The 23,493-nt window shown below is 39.3% G+C and overlaps 1 protein-coding gene across 7 annotated transcripts in view; it reads left to right on the top strand.

Moving 5' to 3' along the window:
* Positions 1-22,750, top strand: part of LOC103352527 (uncharacterized) — a 65,530-nt gene extending 42,780 nt beyond the window's left edge. For 6 of the 7 annotated variants that reach the window (XM_051834380.2, XM_070059551.1, XM_051834382.2 and 3 more), the window contains 8 exons: positions 2,575-2,684; positions 3,468-3,657; positions 12,265-12,376; positions 13,943-14,127; positions 15,782-15,943; positions 18,539-18,648; positions 19,409-19,598; positions 20,984-21,181. In XM_051834380.2, the coding sequence (XP_051690340.2) occupies positions 2,575-2,684; positions 3,468-3,657; positions 12,265-12,376; positions 13,943-14,127; positions 15,782-15,943; positions 18,539-18,648; positions 19,409-19,598; positions 20,984-21,181 (1,257 nt within the window). Of the gene's footprint in view, positions 1-2,574; positions 2,685-3,467; positions 3,658-12,264; positions 12,377-13,942; positions 14,128-15,781; positions 15,944-18,538; positions 18,649-19,408; positions 19,599-20,983; positions 21,182-22,030 lie in introns of those variants that run through there. The other variant, XM_070059550.1, reaches the window with a different exon arrangement.
* Positions 22,751-23,493: the final 743 nt, after the last annotated feature.

Genomic DNA, 23,493 nt, shown 5'->3' with positions numbered 1-23,493 from the left:
TGTCATAATGACTTGTAGCTATGCTAATGGTGCAAAACAACAAGTTGAGTTTTATCCTCTGTAAGGTACATACATGAACAGGATTTAATTTTCCTGCAAGACTTAGAGTTATCCTCTGAAGACTTTGTAATCTGGACCTTCTATGATTGCCAAGTATTATAACTAGAGAATTGTTTTAGACAAGAAATAGATATACAAGCAGGGCCATGTTGATTTTGTCATTCAGGTGTCTAGAAGCAGAGACCCAATAGCAAATATCTTTCACATAATCTTCTTGGATTGTGTTGTGACTTTAATAACCAGCTCCCAGGGCCAGCACTCTGACATACCCAGTTAAGCCACCTCCGTGGTGTCAGAATCCCATGTAAGCACTGGGTTGAGTCCTAGCTGCTCTATTTCCCATCCAGCTGCCTGCTACTAATGTTCATGGGAAAGCAGCAGAAGGTGGCCCAAATTCTTGAGCCTCTAAAAACCCACATGAGATGCCCAGAGCAAACTTTTGGCTTCTGGTTTCAGATTGGCCCAACTCCCACCATTGCTGTCATTTGGAGAGTGAACTACAGATGGAAGACCGTTCTCTTTCTCTCTCTCTCTTATTCTGCCTTTCAAATAAATAATAAATAATTTTTTTTAAATCCAGCTCTCAGTGGGCTTTTCATCTGGTTTAAGATACCAAAAAGAAGGCACATGATGCAAGCGTGTGTTCCTGTGGTTTGCATCACCAAAAGTGCCTTGAGTTTGGCAAACTCCCAGAACCAGCCACAGCTGGAGGATTTCCTCTCCCCACAGGCTGATCCAACTCCACAAAATACCTGCTTAACACATATTATTGATACGGGTGCTATTGCAGACCAATGACATAGTAAAGTTTTACTGGAATGGGACTGTGTCTTCTGACTTCATTGCTTCATCTCAAGTACTACTGTGTCTGGGACAAATAATAGCTCAATAAATATTAAAATGTATGAACCTTCATTGGATTATAAAGATGATAGTTGCCTGGATGTATTTATTAAACCAACTACTCATGCTTAGATAAAGAAACTGAAATTTCAGAAAGTTTCATGGGCTCAATTTCATGGTATTAACATTGTTCATCAGTGCCAAAAATGAGCAAACTTTCCTTGGATCCACTAGGAAGCTTATCTATAGTCTGAGTAACCAAAGGCCTGGATTAATGATATATCTAAATTATGCTTAAATTTCCTTCTTGTGGGGATTGTACATGTTTCAACCAATGGACGTAAAGAATAACTTGTAGGTAAAAACTAGGTATATGGTAATATATGCAAAGCCTTTCTGCTTATAACTATAAAGAGGGGCCGATGCTGTGGCTAGTAGGTTAAACCTCTGCCTGCAGCACAGGCATCTCTTATAGGTGCCAGTTCAAGTTCCAGTTACTCCACTTATGTTCCAGCTCCCAGCTAAAGGCCTGGGAAGGCAGTGGAAGATGGCCCAAGTGCTTGGGCCCCTGCACCCACAAGGGAGACCAGGAAGAAGGTCCTGGCTCCTGGCTTTGGATTGACCCAGCTCTGGCCATTGTGGCCATCTGGGGAGTGAACCTCAGATGGAAGACCTTTCTATCTGTCTCTTCCTCTCTCTGTCTATAATTCTACCTCTTAAATAAATAAATTTTTAAAATAAAAAGACCTATAGAGAGATTAATTTCCATAAAGGCATGAAGAATGAGACTGTGATGTGAGTTTTCTCCCTTTGAGTACACACAACTCAAGTCAGAAACGTTCATCCTCACTTTCCAAGTGTATATGAGTGTATGCATGGGTGTAGATATTTATGTCATCTGATTCCAAAACTTTACTGCTGGAAATTAAAACTAGTGGACATGAAATAAACTAAATGTGGGCCGGCGCCGCGGCTCACTAGGCTAATCCTCCACCTAGCGGCGCCGGCACACCGGGTTCTAGTCCCGGTCAGGGCACTGGATTCTGTCCCGGTTGCCCCCCTTCCAGGCCAGCTCTCTGCTGTGGCCAGGGAGTGCAGTGGAGGATGGCCCAAGTCCTTGGGCCCTGCACCCCATGGGAGACCAGGAGAAGCACCTGGCTCCTGCCATCGGATCAGCGCGGTGCGCTGGCCGTGGCGACCATTGGAGGGTGAACCAACGGCAAAGGAAGACCTTTCTCTCTGTCTCTCTCTCTCTGTCCACTCTGCCTGTAAAAAAAAAAAAAAAGAAATAAACTAAATGTGTATGTTTATTTCTTATCAAGAAAATATTAGAAGTAATGATGACTCAACAACAGATCTTACTAGTTTGTAAGATGTTCCTAAGGAAGGAAGTGTCAGATGATGGCAGTAGACTGTCTCCATTCCCACCACTGCCTAGACACTCTGCATGTATTCTCTGGTTTTGGATACAGAAAATCCACATGCAAGCTTCTGTAGAGCAAGTAAGTGAAGAGTTGGAGGTAGTCTTGGAGCTGTCACAGTTTGGTGACTGTGAAGAACATTGGAACTAAACTCAAAGCATCAAGTTTTCTTTCCAGGTTAGCCAATGGCTGTTTCCATGAGAATAACATGATTTCTTTCTTTCTTTTTTTTTTTTTTTACCTATATAAGAATTTTCTACAAAACATTCCTGGAAGTCTTCTTACGGACCATCTTTATGATAACTGGCTTCATGTTTTGGATGAAGGAAATGAGCAAACTCAAATAGCAGCATTTCAAAGGTGATAATGCAGTAATTACTCTGGGACTTTCTAAAAAAAAACCTCCATATTTTCTTAAAAAATCAGCTTCTAGTTTTCCATTTTATCTATTAAATCAATACCTATGACAAAGTGTTTGATTTGGTCATGCATGTGGAGATTAGTTTAGAAAAGGATGCCAGTCTTCCGTCTGTCATTCAGTTTTTGCTTTTCTCCAAACTTTATTTTTATGGAGTGGATTATACACAGGCAGAATATATGGCATTTACAGAGAGGAAATCATTGGCTCAAGACAGATGCTAAAATAATAATTGAGTAGTAGTCTATGTGTAACATTATCAAAAAGTCAGCTAGCCAGAGAATTCTAAAAGTGGTTCAGGAATTTAATTGAATGACACATTTGTGTGTGCATTAATACCTGGCATGAGTCTTATAGACAATTGATCATTCTTGCACTCTTACAACACCTTGTGCTACTACTTTAAATAGCAAAGGAGCTATTTTTATTTAATTTCTGTTTAAATTTATCAAGAAGCTTTCAATTGACTGCATTCTGGAATGCAATACCTGTTTTAAATATGCTTCTATTAAATTCAGTTCTAATGGTATTTGCTGCACTTAGCACATAATATAGTAGATTCAGAGAAATAGTGCAGAAAATATTTTGAAGACATTTTGCTACATTCCCTGGTATTTTAACTTGGTTGTGCCAATGGCATTAAAGGCATTTTGCTCCATTTCATCAGTAAGTACAATGTTTTAAATTAAAGTTCTTGCTTTAAGAATACATTTTTCTGTGTTTAGGCTTTTCAAACTACTTCCAACACCCAATGCAAATATCTTACAATCCATGTTTGGCTCCTTATTCAATATATCCCTGAATTCAACATCTTTTCATGAAACAACTTCTGAACTGTCCATGTATGTAGCTGTAAGCCTGCTTTGGCCATGTATTTCTGACATTTCAGAACGCAAAACAGAATGGCAAAGAAAGGTAATTGCATGTCTAGCTTTTATTCTACTTTGGGTCTAAAATTCAATATATTAATTCTGATGGATCATTTTGAAGTGCACACTTCAGGTACTCCTCTGGAATATATTCATCCTTCTTGCATTCACTAGTGGATTGGGAGAGCACTGAGTCACTTTTTTCCATCCAAGAATCAGAACAACAGATTCAAGATAAGCTATAGAAAGAAAAAAGTCATGTGGTATAATAGAAACGAACCTGGGCTTTGGTGTTGTAGGAAGCAAGGTTCTATACTGGTGTCACCACTGAGTGTGACATTGAACACTGTTTCCTGGCTGAGGTTTCTTTATTTATGTACTGGTTATAATTACAGTGATAGAAGAACTGGGTGACACTGCCTGAATGGCCTGGGCAGTATGGGTGCACCCATTGACTTGCTCTGCTAATTGTGACTCATGCAGAGATATGAATTTGATTTCTTTTTTTTTTTTTTAAACTTTTATTTAATGCATATAAATTTCCAAAGTACGACTTATGGATTACAATGGCTTCCCCCCCATACCGTCCCTCCCACCCACAACCCTCCCCTTTCCCACTCCCTCTCCCCTTCCATTCACATCAAGATTCATTTTTGATTATCTTAATATACAGAAGATCAGCTTAGTATACATCAAGTATGGATTTCAACAGTTTGCTCCCACACAGAAACATAAAGTGAAAAATAATAGATGATTTTTTTTAAATGATGATGAAATCAGAGCAGACCTATTGTCATGTTTAATCCCAGTGAGAGTCAAGTTGGGAATTGATAATTTCTTTTTTTTTTTTTTTTTTTACAGAGGATCAGTTTAGTATGCATTAAGTAAGGATTTCAACAGTTTGCACCCCCATAGAAACACAAAGTGAAATATATTGTTTGAGTACTCGTTATAGCATTAAATCTCAATGTACAGCACATTAAGGATAGAGATCCTACATGAGGAGTAAGTGCACAGTGACTCCTGTTGTTGACTTTACCAATTGACACTCCTGTCTATGGCATCAGTAATCTCCCTATGCTCCAGTCATGAGTTTCCAAGGCTATGGAAGCCCTCTGAGTTCTCCGACTCTTATCTTGTTTAGACAAGGTCATAGTCAAAGTGGAGGTTCTCTCCTCCCTTCAGAGAAAGGTACCTCCTTCTTTGATGACCTGTTCTTTCCACTGGGATCTCACTCGCAGAGATCTTTTGCCAGAGTGTCTTGGCTTTCCATGCCTGAAATACTCTCATGAGCTTTTCAGCCAGCTCCGAATGCCTTTAGGGCTGATTCTGAGGCCAGAGTGCTATTTAGGACATCTGCCATTCTATGAGTCTGCTGAGTATCTCACTTCCCATGTTGGATCACTCTCCCCTTTATTTACTCCATCGGTTAGCGTTAGCAGGTACTAGACTTGTCTATGTGCTCCCTTTGACGCCCAGTCCCTCCACCATGACCAACTGTGAACTGAAACTGATCACCTGGAACAGTGAGATGGCATTGGTACATGCCACCTCGATGGGACTGAATTGGAATCCCCTGGTATGCTTCCAACTCCACCACTTGGGGCAAGTCAGCCTGAGCATGTCCCAAATTATACATCTCTTCCCTCTCCCATTCCCACCACCATGTTCAACAGGGATCACATTTCAGTTAATTTTCAACACTTAAGAATAACTGTGCATCAATTACAGATCTAAACCAGTCATATTAAGTAGAACAGATAAAAAAACTACTAAGAGGGATAATGTATTAAGTTGTTCAAAAACAGTCAGGGCTATGCTGATCAAGCCACCATTCCCCATAGTGTCCACGTCACTCGAACAGGTTTCCCTCTTGGTGTTCAGTCAGTTGTCACCGATCAGGGAGAACATATGGTATTTGTCCCTTTGGGATTGGCTTATTTCACTCAGCATGATGTGTTCCAGATTCCTCCATTTTGTTGCAAATGACTGGATTTCGTTGTTTCTTACTGCGGTATAGTATTCTAAAGAGTACATATCCCATAATTTCTTTATCCAGTCTATCGTTGATGGGCATTTAGGTTGGTTCCAGGTCTTAGCTATTGTGAATTGAGCTGCAATAAACATTAGGGTGCAGACCTCTTTTTTGTTTGCCAATTTAAATTCCTTTGGGTAAATTCCAAGGAGTGGGATGGCTGGGTCGAACGGTAGGGTTATCTTCAGGTTTCTGAGGAATCTCCAGACTGACTTCCATAGTGGCTTGACCAGTTTGCATTCCCACCAACAGTGGGTTAGTGTCCCTTTTTCCCCACTTCCTTGCCAGCATCTGTTGTTGGTAGATTTCTGCATGTGAGCCATTCTCACCGGGGTGAGGTGAAACCTCATTGTGGTTTTGATTTGCATTTCCCTGATTGCTAATGACCTTGAACATTTTTTCATGTGCCTGTTGGCCATTTGGATTTCCTCTTTTGAAAAATGTCTATTGAGGTCCTTGGCCCATCTCTTAAGTGGGTTGTTGGTTTTGTTTTTGTGGAGTTTCTTGATCTCTTTGTAGATTCTGGTTATTAACCCTTTATCTGTAGCATAGTTTGCAAATATTTTTTCCCATTCTGTCGGTTGTCTTTTCACTCTCCTGACTGTTTCTTTTGCAGTACAGAAACTTCTCAATTTGATGCAATCCCAATAGTTGATTTTGGCTTTGACTGCCTGTGCCTCCCGGGTCTTTTCCAGAAATTCTTTGCCTGTGCCAATATCTTGAAGGGTTTCTCCAATGTTCTCTAGTAACTTGATGGTGTCAGGTCGTAGATTTAGGTCTTTAATCCATGTTGAGTGGATTTTTGTGTAAGGTGTAAGGTAGGGGTCTTGCTTCATGATTCTGCACGTGGAAATCCAATTTTCCCAGCACCATTTATTGAATAGACTGTCCTTGCTCCAGGCATTAGTTTTAGATCCTTGATCAAATATAAGTTGGCTGTAGATGTTTGGGTTGATTTCTGGTGTTTCAATTCTGTTCCATTGGTCTATCCATCTGTTTCTGTACCAGTACCATGCTGTTTTAATTACAACTGCCCTGTAGTATGTCCTGAAATCTGGTATTGTGATGCCTCCGGCTTTGTTTTTGTTGTACAAGATTGCTTTAGCTATTCGAGGTCTCTTGTGCCTCCATATAAATTTCAGCACCATTTTTTCCAGATCTGAGAAGAAGGTCTTCGGTATCTTGATTGGTATTGCATTGAATCTGTAAATTGCTTTTGGGAGAATGGACATTTTGATGATATTGATTCTTCCAATCCATGAGCATGGAAGATTTTTCCATTTCTTGGTATCCTCTTCTATTTCTTTCTTTAAGGTTTTGTAATTTTCATCGTAGAGATCTTTAACGTCTTTGGTTAAGTTTATTCCAAGGTATTTGATTGTTTTTGTAGCTATTGTGAATGGGATTGATCTTAGAAGTTCTTCCTCAGCCATGGCATTGTCTGTGTATACAAAGGCTGTTGATTTTTGTGCATTGATTTTATACCCTGCTACTTTGCCAAACTCTTCTATGAGTTCCAATAGTCTCTTAGTAGAGTTCTTTGGGTCCCCTAAATACAGAATCATGTCATCTGCAAAGAGGGATAGTTTGAGTTCTTCTTTCCCAATTTGTATCCCTTTAATTTCTTTTTCTTGCCTAATAGCTCTGGCTAGAACCTCCAGAACTATATTGAATAGCAGTGGTGAGAGTGGGCATCCCTGTCTGGTTCCAGATCTCAGTGGAAATGCTTCCAACTTTTCCCCATTCAATAGGATGTTGGCTGTGGGTTTTTCATAGATTGCTTTGATTGTATTGAGGAATGTTCCTTCCAAACCCAGTTTGCTTAGAGTTTTCATCATGAACGGGTGTTGTATTTTATCAAATGCTTTCTCAGCATCTATTGAGATAATCATATGGTTTTTCTTCTGCAGTCTGTTAATGTGGTGTATCACATTGATTGTCTTGCGCACATTAAACCATCCCTGCATACCAGGGATAAATCCCACTTGGTCTGGGTGGATGATCTTTCTGATGTGTTGTTGCATTCTATTGGCGAGAATTTTATTGAGGATTTTTGCATCTATGTTCATCAGGGATATTGGTCTGTAATTCTCTTTCAGTGCTGCATCTTTCTCTGGCTTAGGAATTAAGGTGATGCTGGCTTCACAGAAAGAATTTGGGAGGACTCCCTCTTCTTCGATTGTTCTGAATAGTTTGAGAAGAATTGGAGTTAGTTCTTCTTTAAACGTCTGGTAGAATTCAGCAGTGAATCCATCTGGTCCTGGGCTTTTCTTTGTTGGGAGGGCCTTTATTACTGTTTCAATTTCTGTCTCAGTTATGGGTCTGTTTAGGTTTTCGATGTCTTCCTGGTTCAATTTAGGCAGGTTGCATGTGTCCAGGAATCTATCCATTTCTGATAGGTTTCCCTGTTTGCTGGCATACAAGTCCTTGTAGTAATTTCTGATGATTCTTTTTATTTCTGTGGTGTCTGTTGTTACATTTCCTTTTTCATCTCTGATTTTATTGATTTGGGTCTTTTCTCTTCTTTTTTTAGTTAGTTGGGCCAATGGGGTGTCAATTTTGTTTATTTTTTCAAAAAACCAGCTCTTCGTTTGGCTGATTTTTTGTAATGTTTTTCTTGATTCAATCCTGTTGATTTCTTCTCTGGTTTTAATTATTTCTCTTCTCCTACTAGATTTGGGTCTGGTTTGCTGTAGGTTTTCTAGATCCTTGAGGTGAATAGAAAGCTCATCTATTTGGTGTCTTTCCAATTTCTTGATGTAGGCACCTATTGATATAAACTTTCCTCTTAACACTGCTTTTGCTGTATCCCATAAGTTTTGGTATGTTGTGCTGTTATCCTCATTTACTTCCAGAAAGTTTTTGATTTCTCTTTTGATTTCTTCTATGACCCATTGTTCATTCAGGAGCATGTTGTTCAATCTCCATGTGTTTGCGTATGCTCTAGGGATTCCTGAGATGCTAATTTCCAACTTCATTCCTTTATGATCTGAGAAGCTGCATGGTATGATTCTAATTCTTTTGAATTTGCTGAGACTTGCTTTATGGCCTAGTATGTGGTCAATCCTAGAGAAGCTTCCATGTACTGCTGAGAAGAATGTAAAATCTTTAGCTGTAGGATTGAAAGTTCTGTATATATCTGTTAGATCCATTTGGGCTATAGTGTCGTTTAAATCTACTGTATCCTTGTTGATCTTCTGACCGGATGATCTGTCTATTTCTGAGAGTGGAGTATTGAAGTCCCCCAGTACTACTGTATTGGGGTCTAAGTCTCCCTTTAAGTCCGTTAATAAATCTTTTAGATAAACTGGTGCCCTGTAGTTAGGTGCATATACATTGATAATTGTTATATCTTCCTGTTGAATTGATCCCTTAACCATGATATAGTGTCCCTCTTTGTCTCTCTTAACAGTTTTTGTGGTAAAGTTTATGTTGTCCGATATTAAGATGGCTACGCCCGCTCTTTTTTCATTTCTGTTGGCATGGTATATCTTTTTCCAGCCTTTCACTTTCAGTCTGTATGGATCTTTGTTGGAAAGATGTGTTTCTTGTAAGCAGCAAATAGATGGGTTTTGTTGCTTAACCCAATCAGCCAATCGGTGTCTTTTAACTGGACAGTTCAGGCCATTCACGTTCAAAGTGACTAATGATAAGTGGTAACTTTGCCCTGCCATTTGCCAAAGATAAGTTCTAATATATGCTTTGAATTCCCTGTGATCTTTTGCTGTGAGGTTTCCTTCCTTGGTTTCCTTCCTTTACCTTCTTTCATATTGATGACCGTGTTTCTGTGTTTCTGTGTGTAACACATCTTTAAGCATCTTTTGCAGGGCTGGACGAGTGGCAACAAATTCTTTCAATTTCTGTTTGCAATGAAAAGTCTTTATTTCACCTTCATTCACAAATGATAGCTTTGCAGGATATAATATTCTGGGCTGGCAGTTGTTCTCTCTTAGTACCTGGGCTATATCTCGCCATTCCCTCCTAGCTTTTAGAGTTTCTGATGAGAAGTCAGCTGTGAGTCTGATTGGAGATCCTCTGAAAGTAATCTGACGTTTCTCTCTTGCACATTTTAGGATCTTTTCTTTATGTTTCACTGTGGAGAGTTTAATTACAACGTGTCGTGGTGAGGATCTCTTTTGGTCGTGTTTATTAGGGGTTCTGTGAGCTTCCTGTACTAGGATTTCTCTGTCCTTCTCCAAACCTGGGAAATTTTCTGCTAATATCTCACTAAAAAGGCCTTCTAATCCTTTCTCCCTCTCCATGCCTTCAGGAACTCCTAGAACCCGAATGTTGGGTTTTTTAATAGTATCCTGAAGATTCCCGACAATATGTTTTAGATTCCTAATTTCCTCTTCTTTTCTTTGGTCTGACTGTATCCTTTCCTGTTCTCTGTCTTCTAAGTCCGATATTCTCTCTTCTGCTTCACCCATTCTGTTTGTAAGGCTCTCTATTGTGTTTTTCATTTGATCTATTGAATTCTTCACTTCAGTCACTATCACAGTTTCCTGTTGTACTAGTTGTTTCGTTTCATTCTGATTCCTCCTTAATATTTCATTTTCACGAGAGAGATTTTCTATCTTGTCCATTAAGGATTTGTGTAGTTCCAGAATTTGTTTTTGAGAACTTCTTAATGTTCTTATCAATTTTTTGAGATCTGCTTCTTGCATTACTTCTATGTCATCATCTTCATAATCTTGAATTGGGGTGTCCTTTTCATTTGAGGGCGTCATAGTGACTTCCTTGTTTTTATTACCTCGGTTTTTGTGTTTGTTATTTGGCATATTGGAGATATTTGGTTTCTTCACTGTGGTGCTTTTTCTTGTTATACTATGACTCTAGATTAAGTGGACTATCTGTTTTTGATGGAGCCTTAGGGCTTGAGATGGGTGTGGCCTGAGAGCTCTGTTTGGTGTGCCAAAGGTGACACTCCCAGGTTAGGCGTGGTAAATCTCTCTCTCTCTTTCTTTTTTTTTTTTTTTTTTTTTTTTGATTCAAAAGGGAAGTAATTCTGCACAGCTGAACGAAGTTGGAGGTAGTTAGCAGGCAAATGATATACCCACAGGAGCCAGAGATCGGAAGCTCTTTCCCAAGATCCCCACAGGGAATCTGTTCGGCCCTCAGAGTGGGCTCAAATTCTCCTTCAGCCTCCCACTGGGTTGCCAAAGTTACGGAATTGTAGCGTCTCTGGAGAGTGCTCACGTGAATTCCGTGAGTTCTCTCCCCCACCGTCTCTGTTTTCACAGTCTCAGTTCAGTAGCACCACAAATTTACTAGGTCCTAATCTCCTGTTAATTCGCCCCGCCCAGAGTCAGGTTTTTCTGCTAGGCTCAGGGCCGGTGCAGACCTGAGGTCGCTCTGCTTATGACGTATGTCCAAGATGGCGCCTGCTCTTTGTCTTGCTCGCCCTTGAGAGGTGAGCGGAGAGAGAGAAACCCGTGTCCGTACTAGTCACCCTTTTTTTTCTCTCTCTCTCTCTCTCTTCCAGTTAGCCTTGTGAACTTCCCCCCCCCCGGGGGTCGTTCCCTCTAGTCTCCTCTCTCCGCTTGCCTGCCGGTGTCTCGGGCTATTGAGGTTCGGCTCACCTCGCGTTCCAGCGCTGGTGTGTTGAGTCTGCCGCTGATGTCCCGAACTCTGGGCTCCCACGCTCTCCACGCAGGTCCACTGTGAATCATGCGTTCTGGAAGAGTTTCTTCTGCTGTTTCCTCCCCTACTCTTCCTTGAACCTGCAGTATCTCCACTTTTATTAAACTATCTCTCCCCAGACTATCAGTGTGCTCCCTTCCTATTCCGCCATCTTGCCCAAGCTCTGAATTTGATTTCTGCTCTGCTGGAAGAACATAAAAATGAGCCTACACTAAGCATTGAAGAAACTGAAAAATAGATCTCTGTAAAAATTAGCATAGGAATGTGAGAGGGAAGTGGAGGATGGGAAGAAGCATGGGTGGGAGGCAGGTAGGGGAGGAAGTGTCACTATGTTCCAAAATCTGTGTATATGAAATACATGAAACTTTTATAACTTAAATAAAATTTAAAAAGAATGAGCCTAAGATTCCAGACCATCACAATGGAGTGACAACATGACAAAGTCAGGCTCATCCAAAAAGTAAGGCAGAAAGCTGAGGTGAGGTGGGGCAGTGCACAAGGAGAGACTGCAGTCAGAGAAACAGACATTTTTTTCTCCACCTGCCTCCTTTTTTGTCAATAGAAGCTGCCAAGAATCTCTGCTTCCCAAGTACAGACTACTTTGAAAATGAGATTCCCAAGTTTGTGTCTATTGGGTGCTATATAAATATTAAAATGTGACTATACTTTTTCACCTCAAACCTCCTAATTGAAAATATCATATCTCTAAAAATGTAGTAATTGATGTAGGCTGCTAACAAAAAAGGCACAAACTGAACATGTTAATCCGTGGATTCAAAGAATTTAGATATCTATGCACAAATACTCTCAAAACCGATAATGTTTCATAGAGAAAAATGGGTTCATATGTTTTTATATCAATGCTGAATTTTTGGAGTTTCATATTTTTTGTTAGGTCCACAATTCATATATGTAATATGGTTTATAGTGATGCAAAATATAAAAATACATTTTATTTTGGCCTTTGTGTTACAGGTTGCCCTTGTTAAATTCCTGATTGAGAATTTCATGAGGATTTTTAGGAATGACACCTTCACCTCTGTTGAAGAAATCACAATAGATCCAAAGAGCAACCCTGCAACTGCAGGTACCCTGGATCATTTAATTGCCTTTGGTTAGACCACTATGTACCTACCTAGACTCTGTTGAGTAGTATATTATGTAGCCCAGTCAAAGAGGTGCAAGTAGTATTGTTCATGTACAAATTGAGCCAACTGAAGCTCTAAAAATTTTTATTATCTGTTCCTATAAGTGGCATAATGAGGAGCCCCTCCTGATCTCTGACCACCAGGAGTGCTGCCCTCATGTATGTGCAATGGTGATGCTCACAATGCCCATCAAGTGCCTAGTATATGTGTCTTTAAATTGGATTTTGGAAACACAGTCATCTATCAGGCTACCCCATGACTTTTACAATGTTTTAAATTAAAGTTCTTGCTTTAAGAATGCATTGAGTTGACTCAGTTTATGATTTGGTATAAGGAGGTTAACTGAGAAAACATTTAGATACCTTATTGAGAAGGCATGCACCTGAGCAGTAAATCCTTGGAATTCAGCTGTTTGTTACTGATCACCATTTCTTTGAGAAGCAACCCTTGATCAGCATTCAATTTGCAGGGGCTGCTGATCAGTAAGAAAGCATTTTGGTTCACTTGGCCAGATGTCACAAGAAACAAGGCCATTGAGGATTATTCCACACAACCAATGACACCAACTGGTGAAAGAGGAATAAGGTCACCCATTGACTTGCCTGAAGTTCCCAGCCCTCAGGAGGAATGTCCAAGGAATAAGCTCAGGCAACTTGTGCAAAGAAAGGCAGATTCCTATGATTGGAGATAGTTGGCAGTGGTTAGGCATTCCAAATGCCAAGTAAGAAATCCTAGGGGCTGGCGCCATGGCTCACTTGGTTAATCCTCCACCTGCGGCACCAGCATCCCATATAGGCACTAAGTTCTAGTCCTGGTTGCTCCTCCTCCAGTCCAGCTCTCTGCTGTGCACCCAGGAAGGCAGTGGAGGATGGCCCAAGTGCTTGGGCTCCTGCACCCACATGGGAGACCAGGAAGAAGCACATGGCTCCTGGCTTTGGATCAGTGCCACGCCAGCCATGGTGACCATTTGGGGAGTGAACCAACAGGAGGAAGACCTTTGTCTCTCTCTCACTGTCTATAACTCTACCTGTCAAATTAAAAAAAAAAAAAAAAGTAATCCCAAAGTGAGATGAGCCTGACCATGAACAGAGATGATTATCAGCTTCTTTATTTGGAATACCAAATGCCTTTTAGCTTGTCAAATGAGACTTGATAATGAACATGCAGTTTAAACTTAGCATCAGGAAACTTGCACCTCTACAGCCTAAAAACCTCACTGTATAATGCAACAAGCTGTGGCTAGCCTTGTCTGGCAAATATTCCCACTAAAGAATTGAACATGAGACTGTTCAAACTCTAGATTTCATTAGCAGTTCAATGATATGGGGAAGTAGATCATATTCTCACCACTTGGGTGCTGGGTGCCATTTCAGGGTTTAGACATTTCTATACAAGAGATGCAATTTCTTTCTAGCCACTTCAATACATGTGCTATAGCCTGGAAACGCCGTAAATGAGCATCTCTGACTTCAACTTCGCATCTAACCATCTCATTTCTCCCTCAGATGGTAACATGAAGTCAACTCAAATAATACATTCAATAAGAAAGTGGCTGAATAAGTGGTGCCTTTGTGGAAGCAAGGATTTACAGCCCGGAGAGCCTATCCCGAGCACATCTCAGTCAGTTCACCTATTTGGGTCTCTCATCCAAGATGTTTGTAAAGATGATAACCTGCCCAAATCTCTATTGGTAGGTCTCATTTTGGCTTTCAATAACCCACCTTTGGAAAGGTCAAGTCTTCTCATCTGTCTGTCATCCAAGTGGAGGAATCATTAGTTAGTCACCAGCATTGGTTGAGAAACTTTGTTCGTGCTACTTCAATGAAGGAAAATCTTATGTAGGTATTTCACAGTGATACAGAAAATCCAAAAGGAAAGAAGATGCTGCTATCTATGTCACTGGCTTCAACAAAGCACCCCATACACATGCACAGGAAATTCCCAATGGGCTCTGTGTGTCTGAGTCTCTGTGAGTCCACCTCACCTTCACATTCTCTGCTTGTCTTCTTCAGTACCTGAACTACCCACTGATCTCAAGTTTCCTATCATTTTCTCTTCTATACAATTCAATCTTACCACTCAATATACCTCACATGTATTCCATTTATCTCTCCAAGGCTTCAACATAAAAATTCATCCTCTGGCATGTTTTACTCTTTCCACTCTAACAGAACTTGTGAAATAAAGGTGTAGATTGGGAACTATTTGATTGAAAATTGGTGAACTATAATGTCAGTGGTAAATTTATTGAGGGTCCAGTATCTCATCAAGTTCACCTTTTAAGTAAGGGAATCTTAGGCTAGAAGTGAAGAAACTCATAATGTCAGGTACATGGTAGATATGGCACTGGACTTTGTATCTTTCATGGTGAATACTGGCAAATCTGTGAGTATCATCACCCCCAATAAAGGAAAGTCTTAGTAAAGTTCTTTTTTGTACCCAAGGTCACTGAGGTAGGCACTTGCTGGTGGTGTACTTGGCTGAAGATGCCCTAGAGAGGAAAAAAAGTCTGGGAAGGGAGCACAGGGCCCAAATAGTGGGAACCCTGCACCCATGTGGGAGACTGGGATGGAGTTCCTGGTTTCTGGCTTCAGGCTGACCCAGCCCTGGAGTTGTTTTGGCCATTTGGTGAGTGAATCAGCAAATGGTAGATCTTTCTCTGTTTCTCCATCACTGTTGTCACTCTGCCTTTCAAATACATACATAAATAAATAAACAAACAAAACAGCAACAAAAAGAAAATGCCCTAAGATACTTGACTCTGAGAATCATTCTTCTATATTTGTTATGAAGATAGAGCAGTAGGAAATAAAAGACTAGTGACACAGGAATGCAATCCTAAGGTTTCTGAGAGGAGACAGGTTTTAGTTTTGGTTTTAAAGCAATGTGGCACACTAGGAGATAGAAATGGGGTATATAGTCACTCTGAGGGGAATAAAGAAATGGAAAATAAATTTAGCAATATGATATTCACAATTATTGAACAACTATTGTGGCAATTATTAGTTTTGGGGGAGAATGAGTACATAACATTTGCTTATAAAAGAGCAATTCCATAGAGGCCTAGAAGCAGAGAAATTGAATTGAAAAGTATAAATTCACTGCAAAGGGTGACATTGTTAAATCAAGCACTTAAGATGTTTTGTTGTATGAACATGGAATGACTCTGGGTACAAAGTTCATTTAGAGACACCAAAATGAGATCTCCAAATTTGACCTCCATACTTGTTCTCCAGACCTGTAACCTTGTATGAAATAGCTTTCTGTCACAACATGGGCATGCTTGTGCTTGGGACTTGTGGATATTTAAATATATAATTTTATGCCTTTTATTTTATCCAAAGGATATGATACTTTTAATTGAACAACAAGGTCCATTTACAAAGGACATTTTCAAAAAAAGTGGCAATGAGAAATCATGCAGAGCCCTAAAGTACAAACTAAACTATGGATGCCAGGTGAACTGGGAGAGTGAGTCTGCTATTGATGTTGCAGCTACATTAAAGGTAGGAAAAGTTCTAGCATCATCCATGTGTGGTATGGAAACTGTGGGATGGCTTTCCTTAATGATGATGATCCAAGAATAATAATAGACCTGTGGCATTAAGATTCTGAAAAACATGCTACAAAGTTCCTATTAAAAGCAGCTACTCTCTCAGTTTAAAATCCCATGGCTTGCACATGCTTTCTTGATCATCATAGATGACCGTGTCCTTCCTCAGCCTCAACAACCAATACAAAAATACCATCATTTTTATTGCTACTCAAAAAAACACTGTCAGACCTACCCTTCTATATACAAAATCTTCCCCAAACAAGTATCCTGCATTGGGTAACTTTCACACTGTCTTTGTAACAATAATTTTCCACAAGACTTCTGAGCTTTTGAAAACTGTTAGAGAACTGTGCTGTAGCAGCACATATTCTGCTTCACAGTGAATCAACAAATACTCAAAAAAGACCATCAGAACCTCCATCTAGTTCCTCATCATTCTTTCCCCTGTCTCTTATGTCTGCACTTTAAAAATGGTATACAAAGGATTTTTACCCTTTTTGCATTCTTTCACTTTTACCACTCTGATATGCTTTGTTTGTAGTTACTACGTTTAACACACTACCCTCAGTAGAGAGTATAGAGTAACCTTGCTCCCAACATAAGCCTTTACCTCAAAATCTCACTATCAATGTAGGTATAATAGCCATAATTATTTCAGAGTACTGGACATTCAGTTCATCTCCATGAAAAATAACCACATTTTTGAAATGATACAACTAAATCGCAAGTATTTCAATATATTTCTGTATGCGAGAAATAGAACAGAGAAAAAATTGAATTGATCTATTTTACTACTTCTTAGAAGCTGTGTAAAAAAATATGGTAGTGTGGTCATGACTTCAAACAAGTTCTGAAAATTCCACCACAATTATTCAGTTGATGTTTCCTTCCCCCTCCTATTTGGCCATAGGACAAATAGCAACAATATAGTAATGACTCATTTTGACATGACTGTGCTTAGACAGTAATATGAACAACATGTTGAGTTTTACCCCCGTAAGGTATACACATGAAATAAATTTAATTTCCAGCAAGACTCAGTGATTCTCCCTGAAGACTTTGCAATTTAATCTGATCCTTGATAACACCATGTCATACAACTATAGAACTGTTTTAGGGTAGGAATAGGAACATGAGCAGGGCCACACTGATTTTTGCCACTGAGGTGTCTAGAAGCAGAGGCCCAACAGATGATTCCCTTTGCATCTTCTGCTTGGCTTGTGTTGTGGCTGTAAGAACTAGCTCCACTAATGTGCAGTGCCTTAGGATCCAGGAAACCACAGAAAAGACAAATGACCCAACTGTTTGTTACTGTGGTTTGCATCAGCCCAAGGTGCCCTGAGTCTACCAAACTCCCAGAGCCAGCTAGCATTCAAGTGATTCTGCTTTCCGCATACTGGGCCCACTCCATGGAATACTCAGTGAACACTCCTTACTTCCATGAAGTCTACTGGACACTGATCACACAGTAAAGATATTACTAGAATGAAACTCTCTTTTCATTGCTCTATCTTCAGTAGTAATTGTTTCTAGAACAAAAAATAGCTCAATAAATATTAAAAATGAGTGAGCTTCATTGGCTTATAATGATGATAGCTTCTTGGGTGCATTTCCTAAACCAGTTGCTATTACAAAGGTTCATGGGCTGTATAGTAAGACCAGTGCAAACAACATCATCAAGGGTCTATAACAAGTTCCCTACATGCCTACATAAAGAAAATGAAAGCCTGAGAAAGTTTGGAGTCCAATTTAATAGTATTAACATTATTCATCAACACCATAAGTAGACTGATATTCCATGGCTCCACTTAGGAAGCTCATCCATAGCTCTGAAGGGCAAAGACCTGAAATTGTATTCTATCTAAATTATGATTGTTCCCTTTCTGTGGGAATTGTATGTGTGCCAGCCAGTGGGTTGTGCAGAATAACATATAGGTAAGAACTGGGCATCTGGTAAACTATGCTTACAACTGTTAAGAGTTGAATCTATAAAGACATGAAGAGTGAGGCTGTAATGATAGTTTTCTCCTTAGGAACCCACACAGCACAAGTCAGAAGGCCTACTCCTCACTTTCCATGTGCATGTGACTGCATGGATGAGTGTGGGTACTCACACTATTTGATTCTAAACATTTCCTGCTAAGAATTAAATGCACCAGGCCTGAAATAAACAGGCAAAATGTGTATGTTTATTTCTTGTCAAGAAAGTAATTGAATGAGGATGATTCATCAGCAAATCTTGTTCGTACTAGTTTGTAAAGTATACCTAAGAAGGAATTGACAGATGATGGGAGGACACATTATTTTCATCCCCACTGCTGCCTAGAACCCTCATTTATATTTCTACTTTTGGCCAGAGAAAGTCCAAGTCTGTGGCTTGACATGTGGAAATAAGTGGAGAGTTGGAAGCAAGCCCTTTGTAGGTCAGAGTTGGGGGTATCTGTGAAAAAATTGGAGACTAAACTGAGTACTTCAATTAAAGTTTTCTTGTAGGTTAGCCAATTATGTTTTCCAGGGGAATAACTTTTTTTTTAATATCTATAAGGACTTCTTAGAAAGTATCCCATCCAGTCTATTTACGTGCTACCTGTATAATGAGTGGCTTCAAGTTCCAGATAAAGGAAATGAGGAGACTCAAATAGCAGCGATTCAAAGGTGAGGATACCAATAATTTTTAAAAATCAGCTATTTTACCACTTCATCCATTAAAATCATGACCACTGACAAAGGGGTTTTTCGTCACACAGATGGAGGCCAGTTTAGAAAGGTATGCAGGTCATGCAGGCTGTCGTCATTCATTTGTTTCTCTTAACATTATGAATACAGTGTCCTTGACCTTTGTACTCATCCTGAACATACTGCCTTGATTCAGGAGGAAATTCATAGGTTCAAGTCAAAGGCAAGAGGCCCAGTTGATCATCGGTCTTTGTGTATCATTGTCAATGTGTTAGCGAACTAGAGAAGTCCAGTGGAGGTCTAGGAATTGAATTCATGACATGTTTGTGTATGCAGTCCTAAGCTGTGATGAGTCTATTTGATAACTGGTAACCTTTGTACTCTTGCCATGGGCGGCATTCTTGTGCTACTACCTTACAAAGAAGCAAAGGGGCCCCTTCTACTTAATTTCTGTTTACATTCATCAGGAAGCTTTCAAGTGGTCAAATTCTGGAATTTAATAAATATCTTAAATATACTTCTGTTACATTAGATAGTAATGAAATTTGCTCAATTTAATACGTGACATAGTAGATTTGAGGAAATATTGCAGGCAATACTTTGAAGACACATTGGGACATTGACCAGTACTTCCATTGGGTTTTGCCAGTGACAAACAAAACATTTAGTTCCTTATCTCTGGATATACAATGTCTTCAATTAAAGTTCTTGTGTTAAGAGTATACTTTTCTATGTTCAGACTTTTAGGTGAGCTGCCAAAATCGAACTTTAAACTCCTGCATTCCCTAATTGGAGTCTTAGAGAAGATTGCAAAGAAATCATCTTTGAATAATATGACAGCTTCAAAATTGTCATCTTGTATAGCTCCAAGTCTTTTTTGGCTACGTGGTTCCACAATCTCAGAAAGAATAAAGGAAAGAAGGAGAAAGGTAATTAGATGGCTCATTTGTATGCCCTAGGGAGCATTGTCTCTACTTTGCATTTACAGTTCACTATCTTAATGCTGATGCACCATTTTGAAGTTCTTACTTTAGGCACTCCTCTGGAGGGCCATAGTCATTCATTCTTCTGGCAGTTGTGGGCAGGTGGGATAGTAAGCAAGACATTGATAACAGGGGATCATTTCTTATTTCCCATCCAAAAACCAAACACAAGACTGATAATAATGTAAAGTAAGAAGAGAGTCACATGATGTTAGGAGCATGGAGTATGGCCAGCATTATGGTACAACAGGTTGGGCAGCTGTCTATGATACTGACATTCCATATCACAGTGATGGTTCAAATCCCAGCTACTCTGCTTTTGATCCAGTTCCCTGTTTATGTGCCTGGGATGGCAGTGAAAGATGGTTCCCTGTACTTTGTGGCCATTTGGAGAGTGAGCAAGCTGATGGACTGTCTCTTTCTCTTTCTGCCATTCCCTCTCTGTAACTGCCTTTTAAATTAAAAAAAAAAATACATCTTAACCAAAAAAAAAAAAAAAATGAACATGGACTTTGTGTTGTACTAGGTCTCTCCATTGAGGGAGACATTTGTAAGCCAAGGCTTCCTCAGCTGATGAATTGTAGAAGCTATAACTCAGAGGAGCTGAGTGACTGCTAGGGTGGCTTTGGCAATATGGGTGTGCACACTGAACTCTCTTTGCCAATTGTGACTCATTCAGAGATATGCCTGAATCTGATTTCATCTCTGCTGATGGAATATGATATCAACTGAAATTTGAGAATATCCTAATGGATTCACGATGCCAAAGGAGCCAAGATTTTCTCTAAGCTCCTTCAGGAAGCCATACTGAGATGAGGCAGGGCATTGCACAAGGAGAGACTGAAGTTAGACAGATACACATTTTCTCTCCACTTGCCTCCTTTCTTGCCAAAAGAACCAAACAAGTATCTTTGATTCACAACTTTAGGATACATCCCTGAAAGTGAATTCTCCAAGCTTGCATCTATTTTGTTGCTTTACAGATTTCAGAATGGGATATATATTTTTACTCTAACCATTCTAGAAATCTTAATTGAAAATATCATATCTGTAAAGAGATATTCATTGATGGAAAATGCTCAAAACTAAGTTCAGAAATGATAATGTTAATCAACTGACTAGAAGAATGTAAAAATCTGTGCCCAAGTACTATCAAAACTGATAAAATTTCCCAGAGAAAATGGGTTTACATAATTTTTTGTCAACTCTGAATTTTTCCTGAAATTCTGAGTTTCAGATTTTGTGTTAGGCATATGATTTTTGTATGGAATAAGGTAGATAGTGTTGCCAAATATAAAAATACATTCTATTTTTGTCCACTTTTGTTGCAGGTTGCCATTGTACAATTTCTAATTGAACATTTCTCCAGCATTTTTGGGGAAGACATGACCTCCCCCATGTTAGAAAATGCAATAAATCAGGACAACTGCTCAGAAACATCAGGTACCCTGAATTGTTTAGGTGATTTTGATGACAAAGTGACACTGATTCACCCTGCAAATGACTGGGTTAGGCTCATGCACAAATAAAGAACTTAATCCAAGTTTCTCCTATGAATGGCAGAGATCAATGTACTGGAGCCCAAACTAATTGTTTCAGTTCATTGTGGTGGCAAAGTGTTTTGAAATTCATGGCTGATTTTTCATTATATAACCTTTCCATATATAGTGAAAAGATGTTTTGAATGAGAACATTTTTGGAACAACAATATAGTAATACTTTTAATTCTATTTTTCCACAAATGGTTTGAAGGCCTTTGTAGTTATTGTCAATGTGCTCTAGATTAAACTCAAGTGAGAGGCTCTAAACAATGCCCATTTGATTTATTTCCCTTTCCCACTCAATAGTCTCCCAGTGCTTTTTCAAACAGTTCGAAGAAAACTGGCATCATTGAGGAAAAGGGTCTTGTTTTCCTGTCAAACAAGCTTTCCAGAGCAAAAAACCTTGTGGCATCATTCTCCTGTGGTATTATTTTTGTTTCTTTCAGCTTCAGTTTATCTCTAAAATATAGACAAGAGAATATATAAATCTCAGGCTGCTTTATGTGTTAGCCAGATGCAGATGTAAACTAAAATAGCTGAAAAAGGAAAAGAATTCATAGGGCAATAGAGATTCCATTGAAACTGAGAGCCAGCTAGTACTTCCCAACCTAGCTAACTGCAGGCAACAAGCACTCTATTGATAGGTGGAGTTCAAGATTAGAACCCAAGAACGTGTGTCATTGCCCCTTCAGATTCGTGACTTTTCCTGGTTTTGTGAAATTCACCTCATCACTTACAGGAAAAATCTTCAGGAAAATCCATTTCATCAGGAATTGGGATGCTTCCAGTGTCTTAGAATATTTATACCAAGACAACCTTCTGTTTTCTTTTCTACAGAACAAATGCATAAATCTGATGCATCCATGTCCAAAAGTTATGATAACTAGCAAGAAGGCAACATTGACAGATGATCTCAAGACCATACCTGCCACCAGCTCCGCCAACTGTTCTTTCATTTTCTGAATTCCTGAATTTTGACATTTACAGATGCATATGACCTTTATCCCATATCTCCTTGCACATTGGGCTAGGAGATATATTGACAAATGTTCACAATATTTTTCTAAATTTGGATAAAATATTTACCTTCTAGTTAAGAATAATGGAATATACTAGTAATAGAATGGATAAGAAGAACCTTAAACTAAGACTACCTCCAGAAAAGTCACATCTTTGGCAAAAGAAAGTGAACAAGATCTGATTTTCTTAACCATACTTTTTCATTGGTCCAATATATCTAGTTTAAACACCCTGAAGATCCTTTTTTTAAATACCATGGAAATTGTTTTGATGACTTTCAATATACCATAAATATATTTGCTACATCCAAAGTAATTAAATAGTATAAGAATGAATGTATAAAAAATACATTTTAACAAATCCTGCTTAAAACTAATTGAAGCAAATGACTTTAAAAGTTTGATAGTTTGATATTTAGGAAATTTCAGTATTACACAATACTGAAATGTACAGAGCACAAGCTCAATTGCCTTTCATACACTTTTAAGGATCATTTGTATCTTTCATTCTATTAAATTATTTTATTCTATTGTTTTTATTTCTTATTAATACAATAAAATTACTTTATCACTTACTGGCTTTGATGACCATTTTATTTTCCCATAATTAGGGACTTGCTACAAGCTCAGCTGGATAGTCCTTCTGGTCTCACCTGAGTCACTCAAAAGCTTGCAGTCAACTGACAGTGCCACTGGGGATACCTTAAGGGTCTTTGGATTTATGCTGGCTCTTTTTTGGCTTCCATGTCTTCTAGAGGGACGCTCTGCCTCCTGCATGTGTAGCAGGAAGAGTTTCCAGAAGCAAGAGCTGCCAAACACTTCTCAAACCTCTGTTTGCGTCATGCTTGCTAATCACCCAGCAGTCAAAGTCCAGTGGCACGTGATCAAGCCCCAGATCCACTGGAGGACAGAACTACACAAGGGGCCACACGACAAACTACAATGTTCTAAGACAAGGGGCGTTCATTTTACTGAGAGTTATTACTCTAGTATTAGACATATAATCCAAACTCAAGGCAGCATCATCACCTCACTCATTCTTTTATTCACCCACTTTTAACACTTCATTTTCCAGGATCCCAGAAGTCTGTTAGGTTCTCCCTCATGGGTGGCAAGGACCCAAGTGCCTGAACTGTCATCTGCTTCATCTGCTTCCTCCAAGGGTGTGCACTCACAGGAAGCTGTACTGGAAGTAGAATAGCTGGGAGTTGAACCAGGCATTGCCATATGGGATCCAGGCATATGAATTAACCGTTGTCTCAAATGCATACCCCAATGCCA

The sequence above is a fragment of the Oryctolagus cuniculus genome, chromosome 16 (genome assembly GCF_964237555.1).
Source record: "Oryctolagus cuniculus chromosome 16, mOryCun1.1, whole genome shotgun sequence".
Classification (NCBI taxonomy): domain Eukaryota; kingdom Metazoa; phylum Chordata; class Mammalia; order Lagomorpha; family Leporidae; genus Oryctolagus; species Oryctolagus cuniculus.
Note: the sequence above shows the minus strand (reverse complement) of the source record. Positions and strands in the feature narration are given on the sequence as shown.